Here is a 27,175-nt window from a genome sequence, read left to right on the forward strand (position 1 = left end):
CTATTTGATTTTGTGGCACTGCCTCTATTGCTTGTTTGAGTAATAGATATTTTACTTCCTCTTGCAACAGGGCGATATGTTGTGTGGAGAGGTTGTATGGTTTTGGTGGAATATTTGGTAGAGTTTGTGCCAATTCTATGCAATATCCATTACGGATAATTGATTATACCCTGCTGTCTGTGGCAATGGGTAGCCAATTGTTGTGGAACCTTTTCAGTCTTCCCCCCCACAGGTGAGGTGTGAATTGGGAAGGGATGGCTCAAGTCACTACTTTGCCTGTTGTGAGGCTTGTTTTGCTGACTGATATTTTCCCCTGCCTCTGGGGTACTGGCCTCTGTAAGTACTTTTGAAACCACCTAGTTAATATTGAAGTTGGTAGGCTGACTTGGTTTGTGAGGTGGATGCCTCAGGTGTTTGGGTTCTAAATCCACCTAGGTATTGGGGCTTACGAAAGGATCCCCTGTATTGTGTAGTATACAAAGCACCCATGGCTTTAGCTACGTCAATCTTTTTTGCATTTTTTCAATGTCTGTGTCCACCTCTGGGCTAAAAAGCCATTTTTGGTTAAATGGCATATAGAAGACAGCCTGTTGTATTTCAGGCTTAAATCCTGAAGACCTAAGCCATGCGTGTCTTCTTATTGTTACAGCAGTGTTGATGGTTCTAGCTGCTGTATCTGCAGAGTCTAGGGCTGACCTGATCTGGTCATTGGTGATGGCTTGCCCTTCCTCTACTATTTGTTGTGCCCTCTTCTGCTGTTCCTTGGGGAGATGTTGTATTATTTCTTTCATCTCATCTCAATGGGCCCTGTCGTATCTAGCCAACAATGCCTGAGAGTTGGCTATCATCCACTGGTTGGCTGCTTGAGATGCCACCCTTTTTCCCGCAGCATCAAACTTTCTACTCTCCTTGTCTGGTGGGGGGGGTGCATCCCCTGACGACTGCTAGTTTGCTCTTTTTCTGGCTGCGCTTACCACTACGGAGTCTGGAGGCAATTGTGTGATGAAGACAGAGTCAGAGGGAGGTGGCTTATATTTTTTCTCCACCCTAGGAGTAATTATTCTAGTTTTAACTGGCTCCTTGAATATTTGGTCAGCATGCTTTAACATGTCGGGGTGCATGGGAAGCGACTGATAAGTTGCATGTGTAGAGGAAAGTGTATTAAAAAGGAAGTCATCCTCTAACGGCTCAGTGTGCATGGCGACATTGTGATAGGATGCCTCCCTAGCTATGACCTGAGTGTAGCCTAAACTATCCTCTGGTGGTGATGGCTTCGAGGGATAGCAATCTGGGTTATCTGGAATGGGATCTGGATCATAAGGATCCAATGGATCCACATTGTCCTGCTGCGAATTGAATGAGTGTGCTGCTGATTGCAAAGGTGTAGGACTAGTAGGGGGAAGAGATAAGTAAATGAGTAGAGTGAGGAGGAGAAAATTGAGGAGGTGGAGGTTTCTCTTTGGTTCTTGCCACTTTAGCTGGTGGCTGAGCAGTGTCCAATTCTTCCTGAAAGGCTAATTTCCTCTTTGGCTTTAGAGGAGGTGTTGTTATAATTCTGCCAGTGTCTTTATGGATGGGAATCCTGCCCTGCCTTTCATCTATTTCCTCCATTTGTGAGTGTTCCTCAGTAAGTTTATGGCTTTCTTTGAGAGCTTGTGAAAGCCATGTTCCTCCATGTAAATTGGCTTTTTTGGCTCCAAAGCTGGTTTTTTCAGTATCGAAAAAGTCGGGGGTCGATGATGGTCTCGGCTCCGAAAACTATTTTTGAGGTTTCGACTCGAAGGATCGATGTTTGGTGGACTCGGAGACAGGGCCTCGGCTCGAGTCCGATGGCTTGGGTGGCGTGGCCTATTTCGGTGCCGAAGTTGTGGGTTGGTCACCGAAGGTCTTTTTACAGGTCAAGCCATGGCCTTCCGGCAGTGGCATTCCAAAGGCTTTATGTTTGGGCTTGGCTGGGGCAGGGGCAGGCGTACTCGCGTGCAGTCCTGCTATGACCGGTCTGTCCTCCTCAGACTCCTGCTCGGAGTCGGATGCTCTAACGGAGACAGCCGTCTGCATGATTTGTTCCTCCGACGTCGAGACGTTCGGCGCTCTTGAATGCCATCTCGAATCTCCGTGCTCTTCTGTCTCGGAGTGTTTTCTTGGAGCGGAAGGATCTGCAGGCCTCGCAATTTTCTTCCCGATAGTCTGGGGAAAGGCAAAGATTACAGACGAGATGTTGGTCTGCGTAGGGAAATTTTATCATGGCACCGAGGACACAAGTGGAATGGGTCCGGTCCATGAGGTCGGCCCGACCAGGCCAGAGTTGGGTGCGGGCGCCCTGAAGGGCAAAAAAGATGTTTGACCCAACGGTACCAAAGTGTCGATGGAAGATGGAACACGATTGAAACAATACCGACGAGAATTAGAGAGTTTTGAAAAACTTTTCCGACTCGAACTATCGGAGCGAAAGGAAACACGTCCGAACCCGATGGTGGAAAGAAAACAATCTAACATGGAGTCGATGCCCATGGGCAAGGGAGCCGAAGAGGAGTCACTCGATCCCGTGACTCGTAAACACTTCTTCGAAGAAAAACAACTTCTAACACTCCGAGCCCAACACTAGATGGCAGACGGTATGCATAGCATGTGTATCTGCAGCTACACATGCCATCGAACACATATATATATACACATATATATAAATATATACACACATATATATATAAATATATACACAAATATATATATACACACATATACACATATATATATAAATATATACACATATATATATTATATATATATATATATATATATATATATATATATATATATATATAAATAAATAACAGACACACACACTCTTGCTCTCTCTCCAAAACATAAGAATAATACTAATGTACAGTAAGGAGAGAAAATAAGTCAGCTACTCTCTGTTTAAGGATACGTAGGGAATGGGCTATTTTCCGCTAGTAACTAAAGAGAGAAGAAACAAGAAATATGAGCAGTCTACAAAACAGGGCAAGATTACTACATAGACACTGATTTAGGCTTTACATGAGAGCATGACTCAACACTGTCAAAATACTAGTGGACCACTGCTTTTTTGTGGAGTTAGCAGAGAAAGAATGGCTATGAATGAAGAATATAAGTACTTCACAAAACACATGATCATGCAAATCCAATTAACATACTGCTTATTTGGCAGATCAATATCACTAACGTGTGGATTAAATCGAACACATGAACAAGAAAAAAGTCAATCCTCAAGGGAAGTCTATGGGAACTCAGGTGGGTATGGCCTGAAAACTGGACATTTCAGTTCTCAGGAAGAGTTCACAGTGATAACGGCCCGCTATAAAGAACAATTGATGTGCTTCAAAAAAATAACAAATACATTTTTTTTTTTTAACCAGGAAGATGCACTGATCAAGCATGTGCAGAAAAAAAAAAAAAAAAAAAAAAAAAAAAAACTAATTTGGGAGCAATATTCAAGCTTTCAAGCTATGCTAAAAATATATAACAAAATTAGTGTTCAAGACATACCTTGTCCAGGCCTAGGAGTTGCAGATGTTCCTACTGGCGGCTGTTCAAGTTCCTGGCAATTATAAGGTATATTAAAACACGCAGATAAAAAGTGTACTGTTTTAAAATTATAACTTAACATATCACACTTACCTTTGCTTTCTTGGAATCTGGATCAAATCTTTCAAGAATTAATTTTGCTGTTTTATATGTTTCCTTTTCCATCACTTCTTCAAGCTAAAAGAAATAATACAGATACATTAAGAACAGATTGCGTTGATAATTGCACAGGCTAGCAGCCCACAAATTGCGAAGTTACCAAATGTCAGAGGCCTCCCACCCAATAAAATATAGAATCAAGCCATTTAAATTACTTCTAATTTGTGCTGTACAAACTGTACTAAACAGCCTGGTTGATTTGAAAAGGCAAACATTTGCTAATTGTTTACATATAATGAGGAGTATAATTACATGCTCCAACTTAATAATGGAATGTGCAAAAATCTATCAGCTATCATTATTGAAAGTTATTAGACATGACAGCAAACGACAAGCAATTCGGCAGATTGATAACCTCATAGAACTTAATGCTATTAATTTAAAGAAGCTTGTTAGCCAAGTGTTTTTGCGAAATCAAGCCTGTGCCAATTAACTGCTGTCAGCATCGATTTCAGATTATTTATTAGCAGATGTAAGTGGTTTGCAGCAAATACCAAGAACATTAAGGAAATAGGATACTCTATCGGAATATCTCTCAAAAGGCCAAATCTCGATTACAAAAATGAACACGTAAAAAACAAAAATAAAATGTGCTTACTGCAACGTTTAGAGACCATAATTGAATACTTAATTGCAACATTTGATTTACAGTGCTACCAGACTCCAGGATGGCCAATAACTGGCTTTAATTGGAGCACTAGTCGTTGTTAAAGCACTCTGCAAGTTAAAAAAATAAAAATAAAAAAGTAACTCCGCAGTCATACAAAAAGATATATATCTTTATAAAAAAAAATATATATATTTTCTAACTAACCCAAAGACTAAATTTCATACATACTTATTAACCCATTGGGGCAAATTGGAAATACTTTGGACATAACACGTGCATTACACGCTCAAACATTTGAAGAAATCACAGTGTTGCTAAATAATTTAACAAAGAATGTTTCAGTGAAATGTTTATGACCCAATATGTAACTTTCTTGTTTACTAGAGAGTACCCATATAATGTAAATACTGTCAAAGGAAGGAACGCTTTGGAGCTACAACCGATACTCTAGCTGTACTGGAAATGAAAATATTCTATAGCATTCCATAAATTGGGGGGCGGGGTGGGAGTTCAACAGCTGATAATAAACAGGGTGGAGTCACCAGGGGCAAAGTCATGGAGTTTAGGCTATCAACTCCAACTTTCAATTAAAAAAAACCCAAAAAAACTGCCCTTACATAAATTAGCAACATGGACAAATGTGATTGTAAATCTGTTCTGGCTTGCTTATTTGATTTTGTGCAGACTGCATTTAAACTATTTTGAGGCGTTAAGGCACCTGCTATAAAGATAATTGTGCACCCAGCAAGTTCAGTGTATAATGGTAGTATATATAATTCTGGTATCTGTATACAGTGGTTGTATGCGATTTAATAGCAAAACAATTTCATAGAATACGGTTAAGGAGAAACCATTTCATCTTAACTGTGTAATGGAAATTTTAAAAATTAAGGCCATTTATTTTCATAGAAACCAATTCATAGAATGTCTTTTTGGTCAATATTGACTTTTGAATAGATATTTCCTAAGTGTAAATGCAAAAGTTGCAGGTCTTACTTTCTGAAACAGTCTTCTGTGAAAATGTATTTCAGTGCTTTACTTGCGGGGACAATATTTCATATTTATGTTTATATTTTTACACTGTCAAACAATTACTTTGGACGCCTTACCGACCTAGCGCCACTGCTAAACACCATTCATCGCTGACCCCTCACAAACCCCAACGATCCCAGCCACCTAAAACCACTCAGCACACCTTAACTACACTAATCCCTGAAGCCTAAAAACATTTTCTACCCGAAATATCCATCATGCCTGAAACATAATCATGCACTACCCATAACTTACCCATTGCTGAACCCTAAAAACCCCTTTCTACACCTAATCCCCATCCATGTCATACCCCTTAAAACACATCAGTACACCCAAACTCCACCCATCTGAGCCCTAAAATACCCTCACCACCCTTAAACACCAGCCATCCATGACCCGTAAGAACTCAATCATCGTAAGCTATTCATTCCTGAACCCTAAAGCCCTCTAATTGTAAACTTCACCCATCCCTGAATCCCTAAAAGCCACATCACCCCATCCTGAACCGTAAAAACTATTCACCGCCTCAGAAACTACCCATTATAGAAACTTAAAAACCCTCACTAGCCCTAAAAACTTCGCACATCCATGAACCCTAAAACCCCTCAACACCCTTACAACTCCACCCATCCTAAAACAAACACCTCACACGCCTAAACACCACTTATCCGTGTACCCTAAAAAAAACCTTTCTATGCCCTAACTAAAATTATTCCTGACCCCTAAAAACTCCTCACCACCCTAAACATTACCCATCTCTGAACCCAAATACCCCACATTAGTCCTAAATTCCACCCATGTTTAATGAACATTTGGATTTTCCTTTAAATTATCTTTCCTTTAAAATATTTAATTTCAATTTTGAAATGTTATTTATTTTAAAAACTTTCCTTGAAAATGTACTTCCTTAAAATTGGTTTTTCAGGATTTGGTTTCCTCCAATGTGGTTTCTCAGTTTTCATTTTCCGTTAATTCACACACAAGTATGCAGTTAAGTCACAAGTTTGACTGTCCATAAAACAGCTTGCAAAGTTAAGGCGCCTATTGCAAAGAGCTTTGTTAAACATGCAGATTTCCATTTTATGGGGGTAGCTCAGAGGGTTACCACTTTTGTTGCGGCGATCTGTATTACATGCAGGTCACAAGTTACACTCCTTATAGTATAGCTTTAGTGACATGACCAAGCATCAAAAAGCTGCATGCTTGCCACAAGGCATAGGATTAGAACGTGCTTTCTTGTGTCACTGCTCATTCTACAATTGTGATAGTTTCTTTGATCGTAATAAATACTTATTAGTACATGCTAAATAATTGGTACACAGACATATACATACACCAAAACATAAGGATAACACTAATGTATAGTAAGGAGAGCAAATAAATATACAAGATGTACAACAGACATCGAAAACTCCTAAGTAGTGATCCTGATGTAGGCATCTAGTTGGGCAAAGACCTAACATAACGTACAAAAAAAAAAAAAAAAAATAAGAGTACCATCTCTGCGAGACAGACTAGTAAGAAGCCATTTCTCCATTGAACCACACCAGACATGGCTACTCAAAACAGAAAATGTGTTATCAAATGTAAAGCTTTCAGAATTGGCTCAAACATTAAGGGGGCCATTACGACCCTGGCGGTATAAGGCGCTTACCGCCGTGCAGAAGACCGCCAATACACAGCAGCGGCGGCGGCGGTAGACCGCCACAGCTATTATGACACATCACAGAATCCGCCGAAATTCAGACACCCACACAATACCGCCACACCAAAGGTCAGCGATAAACTGGCGGAAACACATCCTCCACCTCCATGCCAACAGAAACACGCACATGCTATTACGACCCACAAATCCACGCGGCGGTCTTTCAACCACGGTATTCCATTGGCGGTACACACCGCCACGCTCAAAATACACACACATCTCCAAAACACCGCCACATTGGACATTTCGAAATACACACACCTGAGACACACACACCACTCCCACACACCCAACACAATATAAAACACACCCACATCACCCACAAACCCCTACAACCAGAAATTCTGAGAGAAGGCGAGAGAGAGAGCACAGAATAGACAACCCCATCACACAGAGGCACACAACACCTCACCCACACAACATCCAAGCACAAAACACCACATACCACTACACTCACCACACTCATCACCACATCACCACATACACCACCCCACACCACCCCATGTCACGCCAAAGACACCCCCGCTTCTCCGAGGAGGAGCTCAGGGTGAAGGAAATCCTACGGGTAGAGCCACAGCTATTTGGCTCACAGGTACAGCACACATCAATTGCAAGGAAGATGGAGCTATGGCAAAGAATAGTGGACAGGGTCAACGCAGTGGAACAGCACCCAAGAAATAGGGAGGACATCAGGAAGAGGTGGAACGACCTAAGGGGGAAGGTGCGTTCAACGTTATCCAGGCACCACATCGCGGTACAGCGGACTGGCAGCAGACCCCCCCCCCCCCCACTCCAATTCATCAGTTCCATCGTAGCGCCTCAGCCAAAAAGCCTCCAGTACCAGTGGTGCGTGTTCCAGGTTTTTGGAGTGCACTGTCCACCAGGGCAGGCAGTAGGACCCGGAGCCAAGGAACTGGCAGCCCACCCCCAGTAAAGGCTCCAAAATTGGAGAGTGGACGACGGGACCGTGTCAAGACTCCTGGTGGGACAACAAGTGAAATGGGATCGAAGGCGATTGGCGAGTCAGCTGTAACTCCAAAAAAGGTGGGGAAGGTCCAGAGGAAGTATGCCCAGCCTGTTGTGAGTGTCACGACGGAGAAGTGCGCCATCTTTTCTGGCGGTCCAGACACAACCGCCAGCACCGTCGTCACTGGTCCAGAGACCACCGCCAGAGTCACAGCCCAGGAGGGCCCAAGTATCGTCACTGGTCCAGAGACCACCGCCAGAGTCACAGCCCGGGAGGGGATAGGATGCCACAGCCCCGCTGGCCAATGATGGAACGTCATGCCACACACCAATGTCCAGTGTGAAGATGGTCATGCCACACACCAATGTCAGTATCAGGACCGCCATGGCAAAACACCGCTGAACAGTCATGAACCTCAATGGCAAAGCACCGCTGAACAGGGCAAAGACCGCCATGGTAAAGCACCGCTGAACAGTCATGAACCTCAATGGTAAAGCACCGCTGAACAGTCATGAACCTCAATGGCAAAGCACCGCTGAACAGGGCAAAGGCCGCCATGGTAAAGCACCCCTGAACAGTCATGAACCTCAATGGCAAAGCACCGCTGAACAGGGCAAAGGCCGCCATGGTAAAGCACCCCTGAACAGTCATGAACCTCAATGGTAAAGCACCGCTAAACAGTCATGAACCTCAATGGCAAAGCACCGCTAAACAGTCATGAACCTCAATGGCAAAGCACCGTTAAACAGTCATGAACCTCAATGGCAAAGCACTTCTGAATAGGGCAAAGACCGCCATGGCAAAGCACAGCTGAACAGTCATGAACCTCAATGGTAAAGCACTGCTGAACAGTCATGAACCTCAATGGCAAAGCACCCCTGAACAGGGCAAAGACCGCCATGGTAAGGCACCGCTGAACAGGGCAAAGACCGCCATGTCAAAGCACCGCTGAACAGGGCAAAGACCGCCATGTCAAAGCACCGCTGAACAGGGCAAAGACCGCCATGGCAAAGCACCGCTGAACAGGGCAAAGACCGCCATGGCAAAGCACCGCTGAACAGGGCAAAGACCGCCATGGCAAAGCACCGCTGAACAGGGCAAAGACCGCCATGGCAAAGCACCGCTGAACAGGGCAAAGACCGCCATGGCAAAGCACCGCTGAACAGTCATGAACCTCAATGGTAAAGCACCGCTGAACAGGGCAAAGACCGCCATGGCAAAGCACTGCTGAACAGGGCAATGCACCGGGTAGGAATGAATGGGCCGCCACATCAGGCATCCTTATCCCAAGTGCAGCTGGGACAGTGACAGGACGGGTACTTTCACGGGGAGACGCATCCAGTCTGGGCACCAGTCCCCCTCCAGAACAAGTGGTGACCTGCATCTACTTGAGAGACTGTGGCTTTGCACTCCCCAGGATGGCACAGTGGGCAACCCACCCACTGTAGAGACTTGAGAGACTGTGGCTTTGCACTCCCCAGGATACATCAATGGGCATGGAGCCCCGTCGTGGATCTGGCTTCGCATTCATCTGCCTGAGGTGCCCCCCCTTCCCTTCCCCCTGAGGTGCCTGTTTTATTTCTATGTGATGCCTCGGCAGTGTTCTCTCCGATTTTGGTCAGGTATCTATTGTGGGCCTCGCCCATGCATTTTTGGACTGTTGGTGCACGGACATTGTTGTGTACATATCTGCACTACTTCTTGTATTGTATATATAATTATGAGTGATTTAGACATATATATATATATATATATATGTATATTTTTGTATGACATGTATATTGGCACATTACAATGTTTGACCGAAATTCGCTTTGTCTTTGGATTTTTCCGGGGGGATTGTGGGTTGTTAATGTGATATTTTTGACTGCATTGGTGTGTATGTTGTAATATTCGAGGTTGGGGGTGTTTGGTGGGTGTCCCCCTAACTTATGCCTCCCCCCTCCCCAATGTCGTAGGTGCAGTACTCACCAGTATCTTCTGCGCCTACTTCGCTGTTGGTCGTAAAGGAGCAGAAAGATAAGGGCAGGTAGTATTTGGAGTTCGGGGTCCATGGAGTCGTCGTTCCTCGTGGGATATGTTAAGGTGAGCGTTTTCCCATAGCACAAGCTGTTTCCGCCGTGTTTTTATCCACGGTGAATCCGCCCCGGAAAAGGTGGCGGATTGGCGGGTTGTAATAGTGTGGGCGGTACATTGTCTCCCGCCTGTCTGTTGGCGGTGACCGCCGCGCTGCTGGTCTGTACCGCCGTGACGGGCGGTGTGTTAAAGTGGCTGTCTTTGTTGGCGGTTTCCGCCAGGGTCATAATTCCCTTTTTTTGTCCGTCGGCCTGTTACACCGTCCGCCAGGGTCGTAATGACCCCCTAAGTAATTAAAGATTACAAGAGTTAAATCATTTCCATTAATCAGAGCATCATCTGCAACACCAATCTTTTAGTCTGTTTTAGAATAGGAGTGCGGTCTGAAATATGTGGGCACTACCATCTGTGCACTAAAGAAAAGGATACTTGAACATATTAGAGCTGTGGAGAACAAAGAAGTGAGCTATGACATATTTAAGCACTATTTACAACATTGCAGCAGTAAGTGGGGGACTGCATGCTACTATGGTATTGCATGCATACCGCAAAGTGAGAAAGGCAGTAACAGAACTTTACGAACTTTCGACTTCAGAGTTTTTGATTCAATTTATCATCAGACTGTGAACAAAGACCCTCACTAGGCTTGAATGCGGATGAAGAACTGTACACACATCTGAATGAGGGAACAGTTGTTACTGTATTGAGACATTACTAAAATGACTGAACATTAATTTCTGCTCCACTGAAGAGTGCTGATCTTGGTTCTTGATATATTTTTTCGGTGTATATTTCCTTTAAACATTTCTACTATGATATTTTTCTTTCTCCTTTTATTTTTTTCATCAATAAAATTGACAGGCACAAAGCTGAGATCAGCAATTATGGCACGTTATTGGATACTCTATGAAAAATGGGCACTCCACAAGCATAATATGATGTGCAGGACACAACTTGTAAATAATGATGTAAAAACAGTAAAAGTGATATACATATGAAGGCGACAGGTGTCATCAGCACTGAGCTGTCATGTGTTTGTTCCATCATGATAAAGTTTGCACGGATGCAAAATAATGGCCTGTGGTGCCAGGCACACATACTAGACTAAATAAATGAAATTGTGCTACAAAATGCTATGCTCAGTAAGTTACTATCATCAAAAATGAAACCGCATTATTGTTGATTTCTTTATAATACAGCTGTAGAAGCCATTACAGATCCCAGAATGCTACACAAATATAAGAAGGGACAATAGTATAAAACAAGACCATGATAAAGGACTCACTAACCGTGAGAAAGACGTTGGATATATATATATATATATATATATATATATATATATATATATATATATATATATATATATAGTCACTTACCCAGTGTACATCTGTTCGTGGCATGTAGTGCTGCAGATTCACATACTGTGCATATCTCGCCATCTAATGTTGGACTCGGAGTGTTACAAGTTGTTTTTCTTCGGAGAAGTCTTTTTTTGAGTCACGGGATTGAGTGACGACTCCTCTCGGTGACATCAACTCCTTTGATAGATTGTTATCCCGTAGAAGGGTTAAGTAAGTGAAAGACTGTATGTACAACTATAGATATATAAAAAGTAAATAAGATGTCCATGCAAATACATGTACAAATGAGTACTACAACGACTACAGGCTCCTGGGGAGGAGGGAGGGTGCATGTGAATCTGCAGCACTACATGCCACAAACAGATGTACACTGGGTAAGTGACATTTTCCATTCAATGACATTTGTAGCTGCAGATACACATGCTGTGCATAGACTAAAAAGCAATTCTCCTTCCAAAAAAGTGGTGATGAGCCTGTAGGAGTTGAAGTGGTTTGAAATAGTGTTTTTAACACTGCTTGTCCAATATTAGCTTGTTGTCTATATAACACATTTACACAGTAATGTTTTGTGAATGTATGTGGTGTAGACCATGTGGCAGCTTTGCATATCTGCCAATGGTATTTTTCTTAAGAAAGCCATGGAGGCACCCTTTTTCCTAGTGGGACGTGCTTTTGGAGTTAATAGCTGTCTTTTTGCTTTAAGGTAGCATGTTTGAATACATCTTACGATCCATCTAGCTAATTCTTGTTTTGAAATGGGATTACCTTAATGAGGTTGTTGGAAAGCAACAAAAAGTTGTTTAGTTTTTCTGTAGTCCTTTGTTCTGTCTACATAATATATTAGAGCTCTTTTAAGATCAAGAGTGTGTAGAGCTCTTTCAGCAGTAGAGTCTGGCTATGGAGAGAAGAATGCCAATTCCACTGACTGATTAATGTGAAACAGTGAAACCACTTTAGGTAAAAAATGTGGATTTGTCCTAAGTACTACTTTTTGTTTCTGTACTTGAAAGAAGGGTTTGTCTAGAGTAAATGCCTGAATTTCACTTACTCTTCTCAAATACGTAATTGCTACTAAGAAAGCAACCTTCCATGTGAGAAAATGAATAGCACAAAAGTGCGTGGGTTCGAATGGGGAACCCATAAGTCTTCTGAGCACAATATTAAGATTCCATGCAGGAACTGGTGGAGTTCTGGGTAGAATAATGTGTTTAAGTCCTTCCATAAATGCTTTTATGACAGGAACTCTAAAGAGAGAGGTATGGTATATTGTGTGTAGGTAGGCTGATATGGCCTTTAGATTAATCTTACTAGAGGAAAAAGCAAGATTTGCTTTTTGTAAATAAAGCAAATAGCACACAATATCTTGTACCGATGCTCTAAGTGGATCTATATTTTTAGGTTGACAGTAAGAAACAAACAGTTTGCATTTATTTGCATAGCACTGTATGGTTGTAGGTTTACGTGCTTGTTTTAGAATGTTTATACATTCTAATGGAAGCTGTAAATATCCAAACTCTGACTTCAGGAGCCAAATTGCTAAGTTAAGCACACTAGGATTCGGATGCCTGATTTGACCTTTGTTCTAAGTGAACAGGTCTGGTCTATTTGGAAGCTTGTGATGGGGCACTACTGACAGATCTAGGAGTGTTGTGTACCAGTGTTGGCGTGCTCATGTGGGAGCTACGAGTATCATGGTGAGAGAAGTGTGATGCATTTTCTTGACCAGAAACAGAATTAACAGGCGAGGGAGAAAAGCGTAAGCAAATATCCCTGACCAGTTGATCCATAGAGCTTTGCCCTTGGACTGAGGGTGTGGGTTTCTGGATGCAAAGTTTTGGCATTTTGTGTTTTCGTTTGTTGCGAAAAGGTAAATGTTTGGTGGTCCCCACAACTGAAAGTAATATTGAAGTACCTGTGGGTGAATCTCCCACGCGTGTATTTGTTGCTGCGTCCTGCTTAGAAGGTCTGCTAGCTGGTTGTGTATTCCTGGGATATGTTCCACTAGTAGCTGAGAGGGATTGTGAAATGCTCATTTCCATATTGTTTGAACTAGAAGGGACAATTAGGATGTGTGCCCCCATTGTTTTTTCAGATAATACATTGTTGTCATGTTGTCTGTTCTTATTAAGACTGTTTTGTGTATGATCGGAGGTTGAAATGCTTTGATGGCTAAGAACACAGCTAATAATTCCAAGTGGTTTATGTGGTAAGTTGATTGTATTGAGTCCCATTCCCCTTGTATTGTTAGATTGTTGAGATGGGCTCTCCAACCTGTCATTGATGCATCCGTTGTGATTATGGCACTGGGTCTTGAAAGAACCGCCCTTTTGTTAAATTGTTGTGATTCCACCATTACAGAGATTTGTAAGTTTGGTGTTTTAACACTAGATCCTGTAAGCGACCCTGTGCTTGAGTCCATTGTTGTGAGAGACACTGTTGTAGTGGTCTCATGTTTAGTATCGCATTTGGTACTACTGCTATACATGATGCCATAATTTCCAATAGTTTCATGACACATCTTACTGTGCAAGTTTGGTTGACCTGCATTTGTGCTATGAGGTATTGAAAAGCTTGTATCCGTTGTGGATTTGGGTATGCTAATGCTGTTTGGGTATTGAGAATTGCACCTAGATAAGGTTGAATTTGTGCTGGTTGAAGATTAGATTTCTGGTAACTGATTGTGAACCCTCCTGTGTATAAGGTATCTATTGTGTATTGTGTGTGTTGCTGGCATTGTAGAATGGTGCTGGATTTTATTAACCAATCGTCTAGATAAGGGAAGACATGTATGTGGTGTCTTCTGAGGTATGCTGCTACTACCGCTAGACACTTTGTGAACACTCTTGGTGCTGTTATTACTCCAAAGGGTAGTACTTTGAATTGGTAGTGGCTGCCTGATATTATGAACCTTAGGTAATTGTGGTGAGCTGGATGTATGGGAATGTGGAAGTAAGCATCTTTTACGTCTAACGCGGTCATGTAATCTTGTTTTTGTAGCAGGGGAATGACCTCCTGTAGAGTGACCATGTGAAAATGTTCTGTCAGGATATATAGATTTAGAGGTCTGAGATCTAGAATGGGTCTGAGAGTACCATCCTTTTTTGGTATAAGGAAGTATATACTCCTGTCCCTTGCTGTGAAATAGGAACAATGTCTATTGCCCCCTTAAATAATAAAGATTGTACCTCTTTTTAGTGGAGCAGTGTGTTCTGGAAAGAGTCTGTGAGAACGAGGGTGAATACTTGGTGGAGTAGAGATTACTTCTAGGAAATAACCATTGCAGATAACAGAGTACCCACTGATCTGTGGTGATGTTCTGCCAGTAAGAATGGAATTGTTGCAGTCTTCTTCCCACAGGAGTCGTATGGGATTGTGGGATGTTTGGCAAGTCACTGTTTAGTGGGTGTGGAAGCACCCTCTGAGAATGTAAATTTTCCTCTGGCTCTGAGATTTTGTCCTCTGTAAGAACCTCTAAATGACCCTCTTGGATAGTACTGCTGTGCTTGTTTTGGATGGGAGGTGGAAGCTTCCGCAGTTTGGGTTTTAAAACCTCCCCTAAACTGTGGCTTCCGAAAGGAACCCCAAAAGGTGTGGTATAAAGTGCTCCTATGGCTTTTGCAGGTTCAGTCTTTCCTGAGTTTTTCAATGGTTGTGTCTACCTCTGGTCCGAAGAGGTGCGTTTATCAAATGGCATATTAAGCACCGCCTGTTGGATGTCAGGTTTAAAACCTGAGGACCTCAACCATGCATATCATCTGATTATGATGTTGGCATTAATTCCTCTAGATGCAGTGTCAGCTGCATCTACAGCAGACCTAATCTGGTTATTTATTATGACCTGACCCTCTTCTACAATTTGCGGTGCCCTTTTTTGGTGTTTTGGTAGGTGTTGCAAGAATTCTTGCATTTCATCCCAATGTGCCCCTTCTTATCTCGCTAACAGTACGCCATTGGTGGGCTGCCTGTGTTGCCACCCTTTTTCCTGCAACATCAAATTTTCTGCTTTCTTGGTCAGGGTGTGGTGTATTCCCTGAAGACGGATTATTAGCACGCTTCCTGGCTGCACTGACCACAACAGAATCTAGTGGTAATTGTTCTGTGATGTAGATTGGATCTGTTGGTGAGGGCTTGTATTCCTTGTCAATCATTGGAGTTCGAACCCTAGCTTTAACTGGTTCTTTATATATTTCCTCTGTGTGCCAATGCATACCAGGACGCATTGGTAAGCACTGGTAATGTTTATGTATTGAGGATAGAGTATTAAAAAAGAAAATCCTCTTCTAAATGTTCTGCATGCATTTGTACCCCATGGTATGCAGCTGCCCTAGATATAACTTGGTTACAAACCATACTATCCTCTGGTGGGGATGGTTTAGTAGGGTAGAGGTCTGGATCATTAGACGGTATAGGATCCAAATCGTACATGTCCCATAGGTCTACAGTGCCTCACTGTGAATAAGTATGAGAGTGTGATGGTAGTGGTGGTGGAGTGACAGGTTGTGGTAATAAAGAAAGCTGTGGTGGAGAAAGCTGAAGAGGTTTCGGCTTTTCCTTCCACTTAAAAATGTTTGCCAGGGTGGTGGGGCAGCATCTAGAGTCTCTTGAAATGCTAGCTTTCTTTTAGTCTGTGGAGGTGGAGAAGTAATAATTTTCCCATTCTCTTTCTGGATTTGTATTCTTCTGTTTGCTGCCCATAACCTCCAAAATAGGTTGAATGTCAGAATCCTCAATTTGATGTTCAGAAATTAGTTTTGTGCCCTTAGAGGAATGTTCAGTGGATGTTTCAGGCACATGTTTCATTCGGGCCGAAAGTCCCATTTCTTCTGTATAGGATGATGATGATTTCAGCTCCAAAGTGGATCCGAGGTGTTCCAGTCCCAAAGCTAATAGCCGAGGTTTCGGCTTCGAAGCCGACCGCATTATTTTCGGATCCGGAGAATGTGGGCGTTAGCTCGGTGGTGGAGGTTTGTATTTTCTTGCTCGACTCAGACACCGAAACATGCATGGCCTATTGGGAGCGTTTTGGCCTTTTTCGGCGCCGAACCCAGGGGTTGGTTGACGATTAGGTTTTTTTCAGGTGGAACCATGGCTTGACATCAGTGATGCACCCAAGGCCTGGCTTGATTTTTTCCAAAAAGTGGGTGTTGGGGCAGGTGTACTCACATACTGCGCCGTTGCTATTGGCTGGCTGCCTTTTTCGGAGTCGGAATCGAAACTGCAGTCTGTGCCTGCTCCTCTTCGAGGGTGTCAGTGGTGGACTGTGTGCTTTGAATCCAACTCTAGTCTTCGTGCCCTTCGATCGTATAGTGTTTTCTTCGACCTAAACGAGCGACTCTTCACAGCCTTCCTCACGATGTTCAGGGGAAAGGCAGAGATTACAGACCAAGTGTTGGTTGGGATAAGGAAATTTAGTGTAGCACCAAGGACAGAATCGGAATGGAGTCCGATCCATCAGGCTATGGCGCAGTAGGCCCGAACAGGCCCAAGAAGGGCGCAAGCGCCCGAAAGGGTGTTTTCTATATCCCAACGGTACTATCGGATCTACTGCAGAAGAAACCACGTTCAAAACAATACCTACGGTATGAGAAAAGTTATCATTAATATAGTTTCCGAATCGAAAGTTGGAGTGAGAGGGAACACGTCCAAACCAGACGGCAGAAAGAAAACAATCTAACAAAGGAGTCGATGCCCATGCACACTATCACCGAGAGTAGGAGTCACTCGATCCTGTGACTTGAAAAAAGACTTTAGAAGAAAAACAACTTGTAACACTCCGAGCCCAACACTAGATGGCGTGATATGCACAGCATGTGTACCTGCATCTACACATGCCACTGAACCTAATATATATATACATACATACATACACACACACATACACATATTAACACAAGGTACTCTCTCAGGCAAAAGAAAGTTATGCAAAATCATATAATATGAAATTCATGAATTTCAAATTTTGCCAGCCTGCACAAAACTGGGGGTGTGGCTTGGTACCCATGTGAGATGGTGGCTCTTCCTTGAGGGCCAAAACGCTCCTACAGAGCTCCAGCCTTTTATCAAAATAACAATCATACTATTCTACTGGGGGGAACAATAGTTAATGTTATCAACTCCGCTTACATCCATGTCTGCAGAGCTTGATCAGAAGATTTACATGGACTGCAGTCTAGAGGCCAGGCACTAGTCTCTCAAACTGGAGGCACCCGATCTCACTTGTGCATCGAGCTTCTACAACCACCCCCCGATAGTGAGCAGGTTCCAACTCAAATAATTATTTCTAGTGACGTTATCTGCAAAGTGTTTCCAGATTACACATGCGTGCAGATGTGCTACCTCAACTCCTGCAGAGCATCTTCTTGAGGCAGCAGCTTCCAGGCCTAGGAACTCCACCCAACTGCTCCAATCTGCACTGGGAGCTCTGTGCCTTGGGTGCTGAATCAGGCCCAAGATTGTCTTACCACCAAAATATACAGCATGGCTACCACTATCATCTATCAGACCAAGTATCTATTATAAATAAAATAAAAAAAAAAAAAAACTCTCCCTCACCTAACAATTGTCGAGTCTTCACCATCAGCAGTGATCTGGCATTAAGTGGACTGACAATTACCCATGTGTTCTCTGGACCAGGATAACCGATTGCCTTTCTGAATGTTTGCACAGCGTTATCTGAGCGAATATAAAACCACCAGTGAGCTGCTTTACTGAGGAATCTACTTTTAGCTGTTGGTTTGTAGTGTCTATTCTAACGAGCTTACAGGCCATTACATCCTGTTTTTTTAGGGTAGAGTCTGCGTTGCATGCGCTCGTGCATGCGTATCGCAGCGAGACGCTTTAGGTATTAGAAAAGGGCTCGGAGCCCTGTCGACATCACGTCAGTGTTTTTCATTGGTTCATGGGCTTGCCTATTAAAATCTGCTTGCTTTCTTTAGTCGAAGGCTTGCATACGTCATGCCTTTTCCGGTGGTTAGCCCTCCTCAAGCGCATCAACCAAGTACAGAAAACATGCGAGGCTCGCTGTTTTCTGTCAGCTCGTGGACTAGTTTTTCTCTATTTTACTAGCGCGATTTTGCTTGGCAGAAGTGGAGCACTTAACACAGTTAATTGCACTTTTTCGGGTTACGGACATAAATGCACTTTTGCCGATAGGTGAAAAAGTCGGGTTAGGAGTTTACAACGCTATCAGCTCTAACATGAGCAAACGCGAGACCCGTTGCATTGCAAATGCTTGTTTTAATGTGGTGCAGCCTAGTTCAATATTCTCACCTCACTGATTACAGAAGATATCAGGCTGCTAACTCCACTGAGAACGGATATGCTAAGCGGTTTGGAATTTATTTGGGACTTGGGCACAGTAATATATAGAGTCTACAAAGGTGTCAATACCTAAATCATATATTACGAAATTAAGTCGGATTCCATTTCTGCATGCAGATGCTTCAACTAACCCCACTATGTTCGATATTTAAGTAGTGCCTGCCCTTCTAGACATTTGTTCTTCCCTTTATTTTGCACAATAACCTCTAAGGGCAGTCTTACATGAGAAGTGAAACAGAAGTATATCGTGAGTCCCACTCTGTCTATTACAACCAATTAGAGTAGTGTCACCTCTTGCATCATTGTGTGCACTTTACTTATCACAAGGTCATGCCAGGACCCTCAATTGCTACAAGCCCATCACCTGCTCACATCCTATTTTTAATTCGGAGTGTCTCTTCCTGTACGCAGAAGTGCAGGCATACAAAGTAGCTCTCAATGACAACATTTTATAATAGTGGAATAGAAGGATCTTAAAGAGAAAGACATGAAACGAAATCCAGTCCTCTCACTAGCGAAACATTAACCACACAAGAAGTCACCCTAAAGAAATTGAACAGTTCATGATTTTGCTCAAAGTATTAAACAAACAGATCTTCAAACCTTACGACACCAGCACTCTGAACTTATACACATAGGAGGAAAGTTAAGTCGGTCACATGGGATAGAGCTAGAATTTCCATCTCTCAGGACTCGAATAAGGACAGTTACCAGGAAAATGTGACTTCTGGCCATTTGAAAAGCCCATACCAATGTCAATTCACTAATCCTTCATTGGTCCATCAAAATGTAAGATTACTTTCAGAGGACAAACAGTGGTCTTTACTGAACCTTCAGATCTAGAAACATTCCTAGACAACAAATCTGAAACCCACTTACAAGACAAAACCAGTATAATTTAAGACATCATCTAACTTCACAAGACATTCTATGCAAGTTTAGATACATTCACTCTCCTCTCGAGACAATATATATATATATATATACACACACATACACACACACACACGCCCCTTTTGCATTTTAAGGTTTCCATTGTTTTACTCTAAAAGTCTTAATACATTTCCTCAACAGCATTAGCCGTTAAGGGTTCATGTATTTACCCACAGTCACAGTTCTCTTCTGCACAGCACAACCTTTCTTCGCACCCACATAACCCACAAAGATTTGACCATCCACCTGGAACTCCTTGGCACAATCTAGATAGAATGCCAACGCTCTTTTTTGGGTCCACGTGGTGGAGTCTCTCCTTTTCCTTAGAAGCATGTGGGGGCACGTAAAAAGTAGGCAAGGTGATGGATTGGCCTACATGAAATGATGTGACCATTTTAGGTGAAACCCTGGTAGAAAGCACCACCTTGTCAGGATGGATGGAAATGAAAGGTGGCTTCAAGGAAAGGGCCTGCAGCTCACTCACTCTGCGGGCAGGAGTGATGGCGACAAGGAAGGCTGTCTTTAGAGTAAGAAGCCGAAGTGAACAGTTGTGAAGTGGCTCGAAAGGAGCACACATCAGGGAAGTACGAACCAAGTTCAAATCCCACTGGGGCATTATGAACAAAGAAGGAGGAAACATGGCTAAGACCCTTCAGGAATCTACCAACAATGGGATATTTAGGCAAAGATGGCTGGTCAGGTAATCGCAGGGAAGCAGAGATGGCAGACAAGTAACTCTTGAGGGTGCCCAAAGCAGGGCCCTGGTGGGCCAGAGGAATAACAAACAGAAGGACCTCTGAAAGAGGAGCTGGAGGAAGAGGGGGGGTGGGATGGGGGGGGCAACACTTGTTTGTACACCATGCAACAAATTTGTTCCAATGACAGGCATATACTGTTCTGGTGGAGGGATGTCTTGTTGCCAATAGAACATTACAGACTTCAGCCCGAAAGTCAAAGGCTGTCAACTGGCATCGCTCAATCTCCACACAAGGAGACTGAACAGATTAGGGTGGAGAACCATCCCCTGTGATAGAAGACCTCTGGCCGGAGGATCTAAGGCCATGCTCAAGAGCTCGGGGTATCAGACTTCGTGCCCAGTCCGGAGCCACAATAATTACTTGAGCCTAGTCATTCCTAATCTTCTTGAGAACTCTGGGCAGAAGTGGTATTGGCGGAAAGGAGGCCTGAGTTCCACTCAAGATGAAGAGTCACAGAGCGAGTAAGGCCTTGGAAATTCCAACATGCAAAACAGTTGACATTGTTAGAACGGTTTGCCTCTGCAGAGAAGGCACAAAGGCTTTCCCCCATTGCTGAAAGACTTGAGCCACCTCCTGAAAGAGATGCCATTCATGTTTGACCAGGCATTGACAGGCGAGTTTGTCTGCTCTGGCACTCAAAGAGCTCGCCAGATGTTGAACAATGAGGGATGTGCCCTGATGTTCCTGCAATGTCCAGAGGCACAGAGGCGTCTGACAAAGGGTCCAGACCACACCCCGCTTGTTGCAGTACCATATGTCAGTGGTGTTGTCCGTGAACACCTGCACAACTTTCAATATCAGTATCATAGCCTGAATATCCTAGACTCTCCGCTTGGGTGGATAGGCCCAAAACAGCACTGTGTCCAGAACAGCTCTGATGAAAGTGAGCGTCAGAGGAGTCAGGCCTGACTTCAGCACCTTTACAGTGAACCCCAGCAAATGTAGGAGGTCCACCGTAGTCTAGAGGTGGGAGACGACAGCCTGGGGCAATCCTGGACTAAGAGCTCGAGTGCAGAGTCTGCTTAGTCTCCGAAGAGACGGGTGCCATTGAAGGGCATATCCATATGTGCAGCATGGGCATCCCCCAAAAAGCCAGACTTCCTCAACCAAGCGTGGTGCCTCAAGGCCACCATCGATGCAACCCATCTACCCAGTGAGTCGGTTGCATCCAGCCCACCTCTATCATGAACTTAGCTGCATCTCTCCCATCGGAAAGAGCTTGAGAGAACGACCCAGGCCTCCTCCATGACCATAGAGTATGGGTGTAACAACCCAAAAAGCATGCTGTGTTCACGGACCGCAATGCCAGGCTGGAGGAAGAACATGTTCTTCGCAAGCCGAGCCAGTCTTTTGGAATCCTTATCCGGGGCTGTGGAAGGAAATATGCCTGGGAATGTAGAGGCCTGGATAACCAATACTGGGTCAGGAGGCGCAGGCCTATGGCGGCAGGAGATTGCCCTATTAACAGGAGCCCCGTGCTGGGTCTGGATCAAGTCCCCAGCAGAACATCAGTGAGGACCTCATTGATGGGTAAGAGGGGTTCTGAAGAGGAAGGCCCTGGCTGAAGCACCTCAGTTAGGAGGTTGGTCCTGATGGCCACAGAAGGCAACTTGAGGTCCAGGACCCTGGCCACTCTCCTCACCACCACTGAATAAGACGCGCCCTTCTACGGTAGGGGAAGAAAGCATATCACCCTCAGCAGAAGAGTCTAGACCACTGGCTTCACCCAGGTCCTGAGCCCAGTCCATGGGGTCATCAACCTGGTGTTCTAAAGGGTCCAACGACTCCTCCTTACTATCATCATACCTGCACTCATTAGAATAAGGGTCAGGATCCAAACTAGGGAGCAAGGTCCCCATCAAAGTCTGAATCTGCATCAAGCAACACCGGTTTGGCTCAGAGTCAGCAGTAAGTATGGTATCGACACCGAACACGGGCCCAGGTGGCGTCAGGAGCATAGACGTTATCAGGGAGGTTGCGGTGGAACAACCGATGCTGGTGTGGATCTGGAAACGGATTCCTGGGTGCCCTCCAGAGTGGAGGGCCACAGCTGCCAGCACAGAACAAAAAGGGACACTTGCAACCCCGCACGGCCTGAAGGCACTCCTTCAGGGTCAGACAGCCCTAAAATGAGGCACATGGCCTCATAAAACTTGCAGAGTTGGGCAGGGGTGGCTCCGGCTCCTAAAAACCCAGAAGTAGCCTCCGAGGGCAGATGCCTACAGCGACAACACTCCTTTTCTCGCATCACGTCATCCAGCCGATCGGGTTAAGTTGAATAATATTTGCTCTTCTTCAACTTCTTAGGCTTACCCGAGCATCCTGAAGATTTCGAATCAGCTGACGAAGAGTGTGGGCTCCAATAGCGGTCTCTGTAACTTCCTCTCAACCAAGAGCGACGCAGAGCTGAGTGCCGGGCTGCAAAAAGATTTAGGGACTGCTCCCTCAAAGCCTTTAGGTTCATGGGCCGGCACTCAGAGCACAACTTCAGGTCATGGTTGTGCTCCTAACACCAAAGAAACACGAGTTGTGGATCCTTCATGGACATCATCCGATGACAGAAGTCGTAGAGCTTGAACACGGTCTTCTGTGGCGACATTCTGACGCACCAGAAAGCAAATAAATCTTAGACAAAAGTTGGAAAAAAAAAAAAAAACAGTCAAAAAGGGACTGGGTGGTACCTCTTCTTCAGATCTGCGTCTAGGCTGGCGCAAAAAGGAAAGAACTGACGTCAGTGCGCTGGGGTGGCGCCTATGTACGGCCCGCAACGTCATATCCGGCGACCATGACACTAACGACGGGCGCGGAATCAACCGCCACCACCCAACAGCATGCAGGGGTACTTCTGGAGGAAAAAGCTCCAGATCCAGACTGCCGCCTCAGGGAAATTCTAAGGTAAAGAATCTGCAACTAGAAGTCTATCAGATAAGTAATTCCCTTGATAGTAAAGGATTTTGATTCAATAGTACCCATTTAAAACCAGCAGTTTATGCTGCTGATATACAAATATTCACAGAAGATACTGATACAGCTATCCCACCACCGTAAACATCATTCATTGGTTTTCCAAATTTACAGTGTACTCTCTAAATGTGGACAAAACTTCTCCCTTTAATCCCTGTGAGCAGACCTGCATAGGGAGCAAGGGTCTCCACTGGCCACCAAAATGCATTAAATATTTGGATATTCATCTGGAGCAATTTGAATAGAATCTATAGCATACAATAGACATAAAAAACATTCGTAAATTGAAACATTTTGGGGTGAGGAAGAAAGGAAACTCAAACTGATTGAGTAACCATCAGTAAGCTTCCTCTCTAGCATGTTTCCTATAGTCTTTCCAATACATTTTTTCACCATTTTGATTTTACTTCTGAATTTCTTTAGAGAAATAAGGACAGAATCTCGTACATAAACTGTCTCAAATATGTTGAAGGAAGTTGCAAACTTCCAAACTGGTTTGAGTATCATTCCTTGCTTCTCTGGATTCCTGCTGGACAGGTGATAATCCATCTAACTGACCCCCTGGTCTACTTTTTGAATGATATCTTTTCTTTCCATTTTTCTATTGCAGCAACATCCCACCACAACTTCACCCACTCTAAGTTAATTATCTCAAACATCTACAAATGGTGACAAAAACGTGTTCCCTATTAGTAAGTCCACCTCCATATCACTTTGGAATAAGGAACAATGAACTTTCTCTACTGTAGATCCTCTTTGGGCAGTGAAATAAACGCCTTCTATTTGGGATTTGAACCCATATCTTACAAAAGTTTCACACCCAAAAAAATCTCATTACCTATCTATAATATTTACCCCTTTAAATTAGGACCGCTCCATAACTTGCGTCGAGCATGCTTCTTTTCCACTGCCTTTCAACTTGCCACCATACATCCAAGTTATACAAGCCTCTTCTGGAGGACAGAATTTCCTCCTTTCACCCAGATTAAAAGGACAAAATATTTCCATCACAGGAACTCCCTTCAGCAGACACTTAGAATTATTTTATTCTGGAGAATTTGAGAACAGATTTTCGTCCACCACTGGCTCAGACTAAGCGCTATAAAACAGCTGCTTTAACGAACTCCAGATAAACTATTTAAATTAAAACTATCAGACATAAATGTTTGTCTTGCAAAGAAGTTGCAGTTGACCCAGAACACGTTTTTCCAAATGTAAATGACGGTTTTGATGTTGAGACAGAACCACAACTCATCTGTCATACCTTGTATTGAGACAACAGGCAAGGTGGGTGGCTGATGCGTATCTTTGAAGAACATACCAAAGCATGATACAACCCTTCGTGAGTGTTGGTGTTGCAATTTAAGATTGGAAACAAGTGGAATTTGTGATCAAAAGGACAATATACTGGAGGTGTGTGTGGCTCCTGATCGGTGACACGCACACCAAACTTCAAGAACAGGTGTAGTGAACTAGAACCACAGAGATCACGCACACCAGTTTTGGTGACGTACACACCTTGATGACAGGGCAGGACATAGTGACGCACACACCCCATGTTGCGTGTCAATGGTAACTTAGATCGCTGATATACACACCTTTGTAAGTTGTGATTGATGTTCGGTCCCTTCTGGATCATGTAAGATTTTACTCAGTGATATACACTGACTTTGATCGGTGATGCGCACACCTTGGTAATTTGTGATGGGTACTTTGTGTATCACTCAAGATGTTGTTAGGTGATACGCACACCTTGGCACAGGTACAGAACAGATTCTAGACAAAAACAGTCAGATTGGCATTGACTGAGAAATTTAGTGTAATAAATATGCCATACATCGTTATGCTTGGTTTAATACGCTTTCTTAGGATAAGTAGAGGTATTCTTTTGTGTACTAATTTGGTCTGAAGATTTAAATAAAGAATATATTTTTTGTATTTTTATTTTTTTTAATTTTTACATCAACTGGAGAACCCAACTTGCAGCGGACAAAATGTAAGAAAGTGTTACCACATCATGTAAGAGTATGTGGGTCAACACTGAGTAGTGAAAGGAAAGCATTATTACTGCCTCATTGTTTATGATCATCAGAAGGGCAAGCTGTCTTTGTACATCTTAACGACTTGAATGGTGAAGAGGCTGAAGGCCTGAATGAGTTTGAAATCTGTATAAAAAAGTTAGCCAAGCATTTACCTAAATATAGAGTGATATTAAAAAGGTATCAATTTGGGAAAAGAGTTTAACATAAGTTTGTACTGGCTTCTGTGCTTGTTGCACTTTTAAGAAAACTAGCATCCACGTGCAGGCTAGAGGGTAATGTGGATGAGCACTTCAGAGACCACTTAATGCTGGGGCGTAACATTGAGAGGGTGAAAAAGTGGCAAAGAGATGAACCTAAATTGGATGAGATAATTAGTATTGCCAAAAAGATAGAACATTCTCTGGCATGTGTGGATATAATTAAAAAGGATAATTCCAGAGAAGTATAGTTAAAAAGCATAATTCCAGAGAAGAGGGACATGCATCAAAGGTAAGCAAGTTTAAAGTGGAGTAGAATTCCAAGAAAAAATGTATGGGAAAGTGCTTTAGATGTGGAATAGTAGGTTACATGGCCAATCAGAGGAAATGTCCAGCTGTAGAGATGGTGCGGAAGTTATGTGTTGTCAAAGGTCACTATGCAAAGGTGTGCAGGACCCATTGCAAAAATTAAAAGATAAGAGGTAGGAGTTGACCACGAAAGTTCAGAAGAGTATGAATATGAAGAATGTCAAGTTGGAAAAGGAAAAGGTTACTTACCCAGTTGACGTTTGTTCGTGGCACGCAGGGTTGTAGATTCACATGCTTTGCATAAATCTGCTACCTGGTGTCAGACTCAGTGTTACAAACTGGTTTTCTTCGAAGAATCTTCAAGTCAGGAGATCTAGTGACTCCTCCTCTCAGTGATAGTGTGCATGGGCATCGAGTCCTTTGTTAGATTACTTTCCTGCTGGCGAGTGAGGTAAGGAGGATAGATAGTAATTGAAGTGTATATACATATTTATATGATTATTTTTTTTATCCACAACTACAGGTTTCCAGGGAGGAGGGAAGGCCATGTGAATCTATAGCATTACATGCCACTAAAACAAGGTCTACTGGGTACGTAACATTTTCCATTCGATGGCATGTGTGGCTGTAGATGCACATGCTTTGCATAGACTGTAAAACAGTCTCCTCCAAGTAATCGGTGGCTAGCTAGTAGGAGTTGGAGTAGCTTGAAAATGTGTCCTGAGGACTGCTTGACCAACACTTGCCGTTGGCGAGCTAAAACGTCTACACAATTGTGTTTAGTGAATATGTGGGGTGTTGACCAAGAAGCAGCTTTGAAAATTGCTGTTTTTGGAATGCTTCCTAAAAAGGACATAGAAGCACCTTTTTTCTGGTAGTGTGTGCTTTAGGAGCTGTTGGTAATTTTTTTTTTTTAGCTTGGAGATAACAAGTTTGACTTCACTTGACTATCTAGCTAATCCATTTCTTGAAATCGGACTACTTTTGTGAGGCATTGAAAATTCTACAAAAAAGTGTTTTTGATTTTCTAAAACGTTTTGTCCTGTCAATGTAATACAAAGAGCTCACTTTACAGCTATTGTGTGGAGAGATCTTTCGGTGACTGAGTCTGGCTGTGGAAAAGATAACTCAATTAATTTGTCAATATGAAACGGATAAGCTACCTTCGGGAGAAA

The 27,175-nt window shown here is 43.3% G+C and overlaps 1 protein-coding gene across 2 annotated transcripts in view; it reads right to left on the reverse strand.

Moving 5' to 3' along the window:
• LNPK (lunapark, ER junction formation factor) overlaps positions 1–27,175 on the reverse strand; it is a 478,990-nt gene that overhangs the window by 175,375 nt on the left and 276,440 nt on the right. For both annotated transcript variants that reach the window (XM_069225395.1, XM_069225396.1), the window contains exons 7-8: positions 3,661–3,744; positions 3,529–3,580 (exon numbers count right to left, since the gene is read on the reverse strand). In XM_069225395.1, coding sequence (XP_069081496.1) covers positions 3,529–3,580; positions 3,661–3,744 — 136 coding nt within the window. The remainder of the gene's footprint in view (positions 1–3,528; positions 3,581–3,660; positions 3,745–27,175) is intronic.

The sequence above is a fragment of the Pleurodeles waltl genome, chromosome 3_1, assembly GCF_031143425.1.
Source record: "Pleurodeles waltl isolate 20211129_DDA chromosome 3_1, aPleWal1.hap1.20221129, whole genome shotgun sequence".
In the NCBI taxonomy this organism is placed as follows: Eukaryota; Metazoa; Chordata; class Amphibia; order Caudata; family Salamandridae; genus Pleurodeles; species Pleurodeles waltl.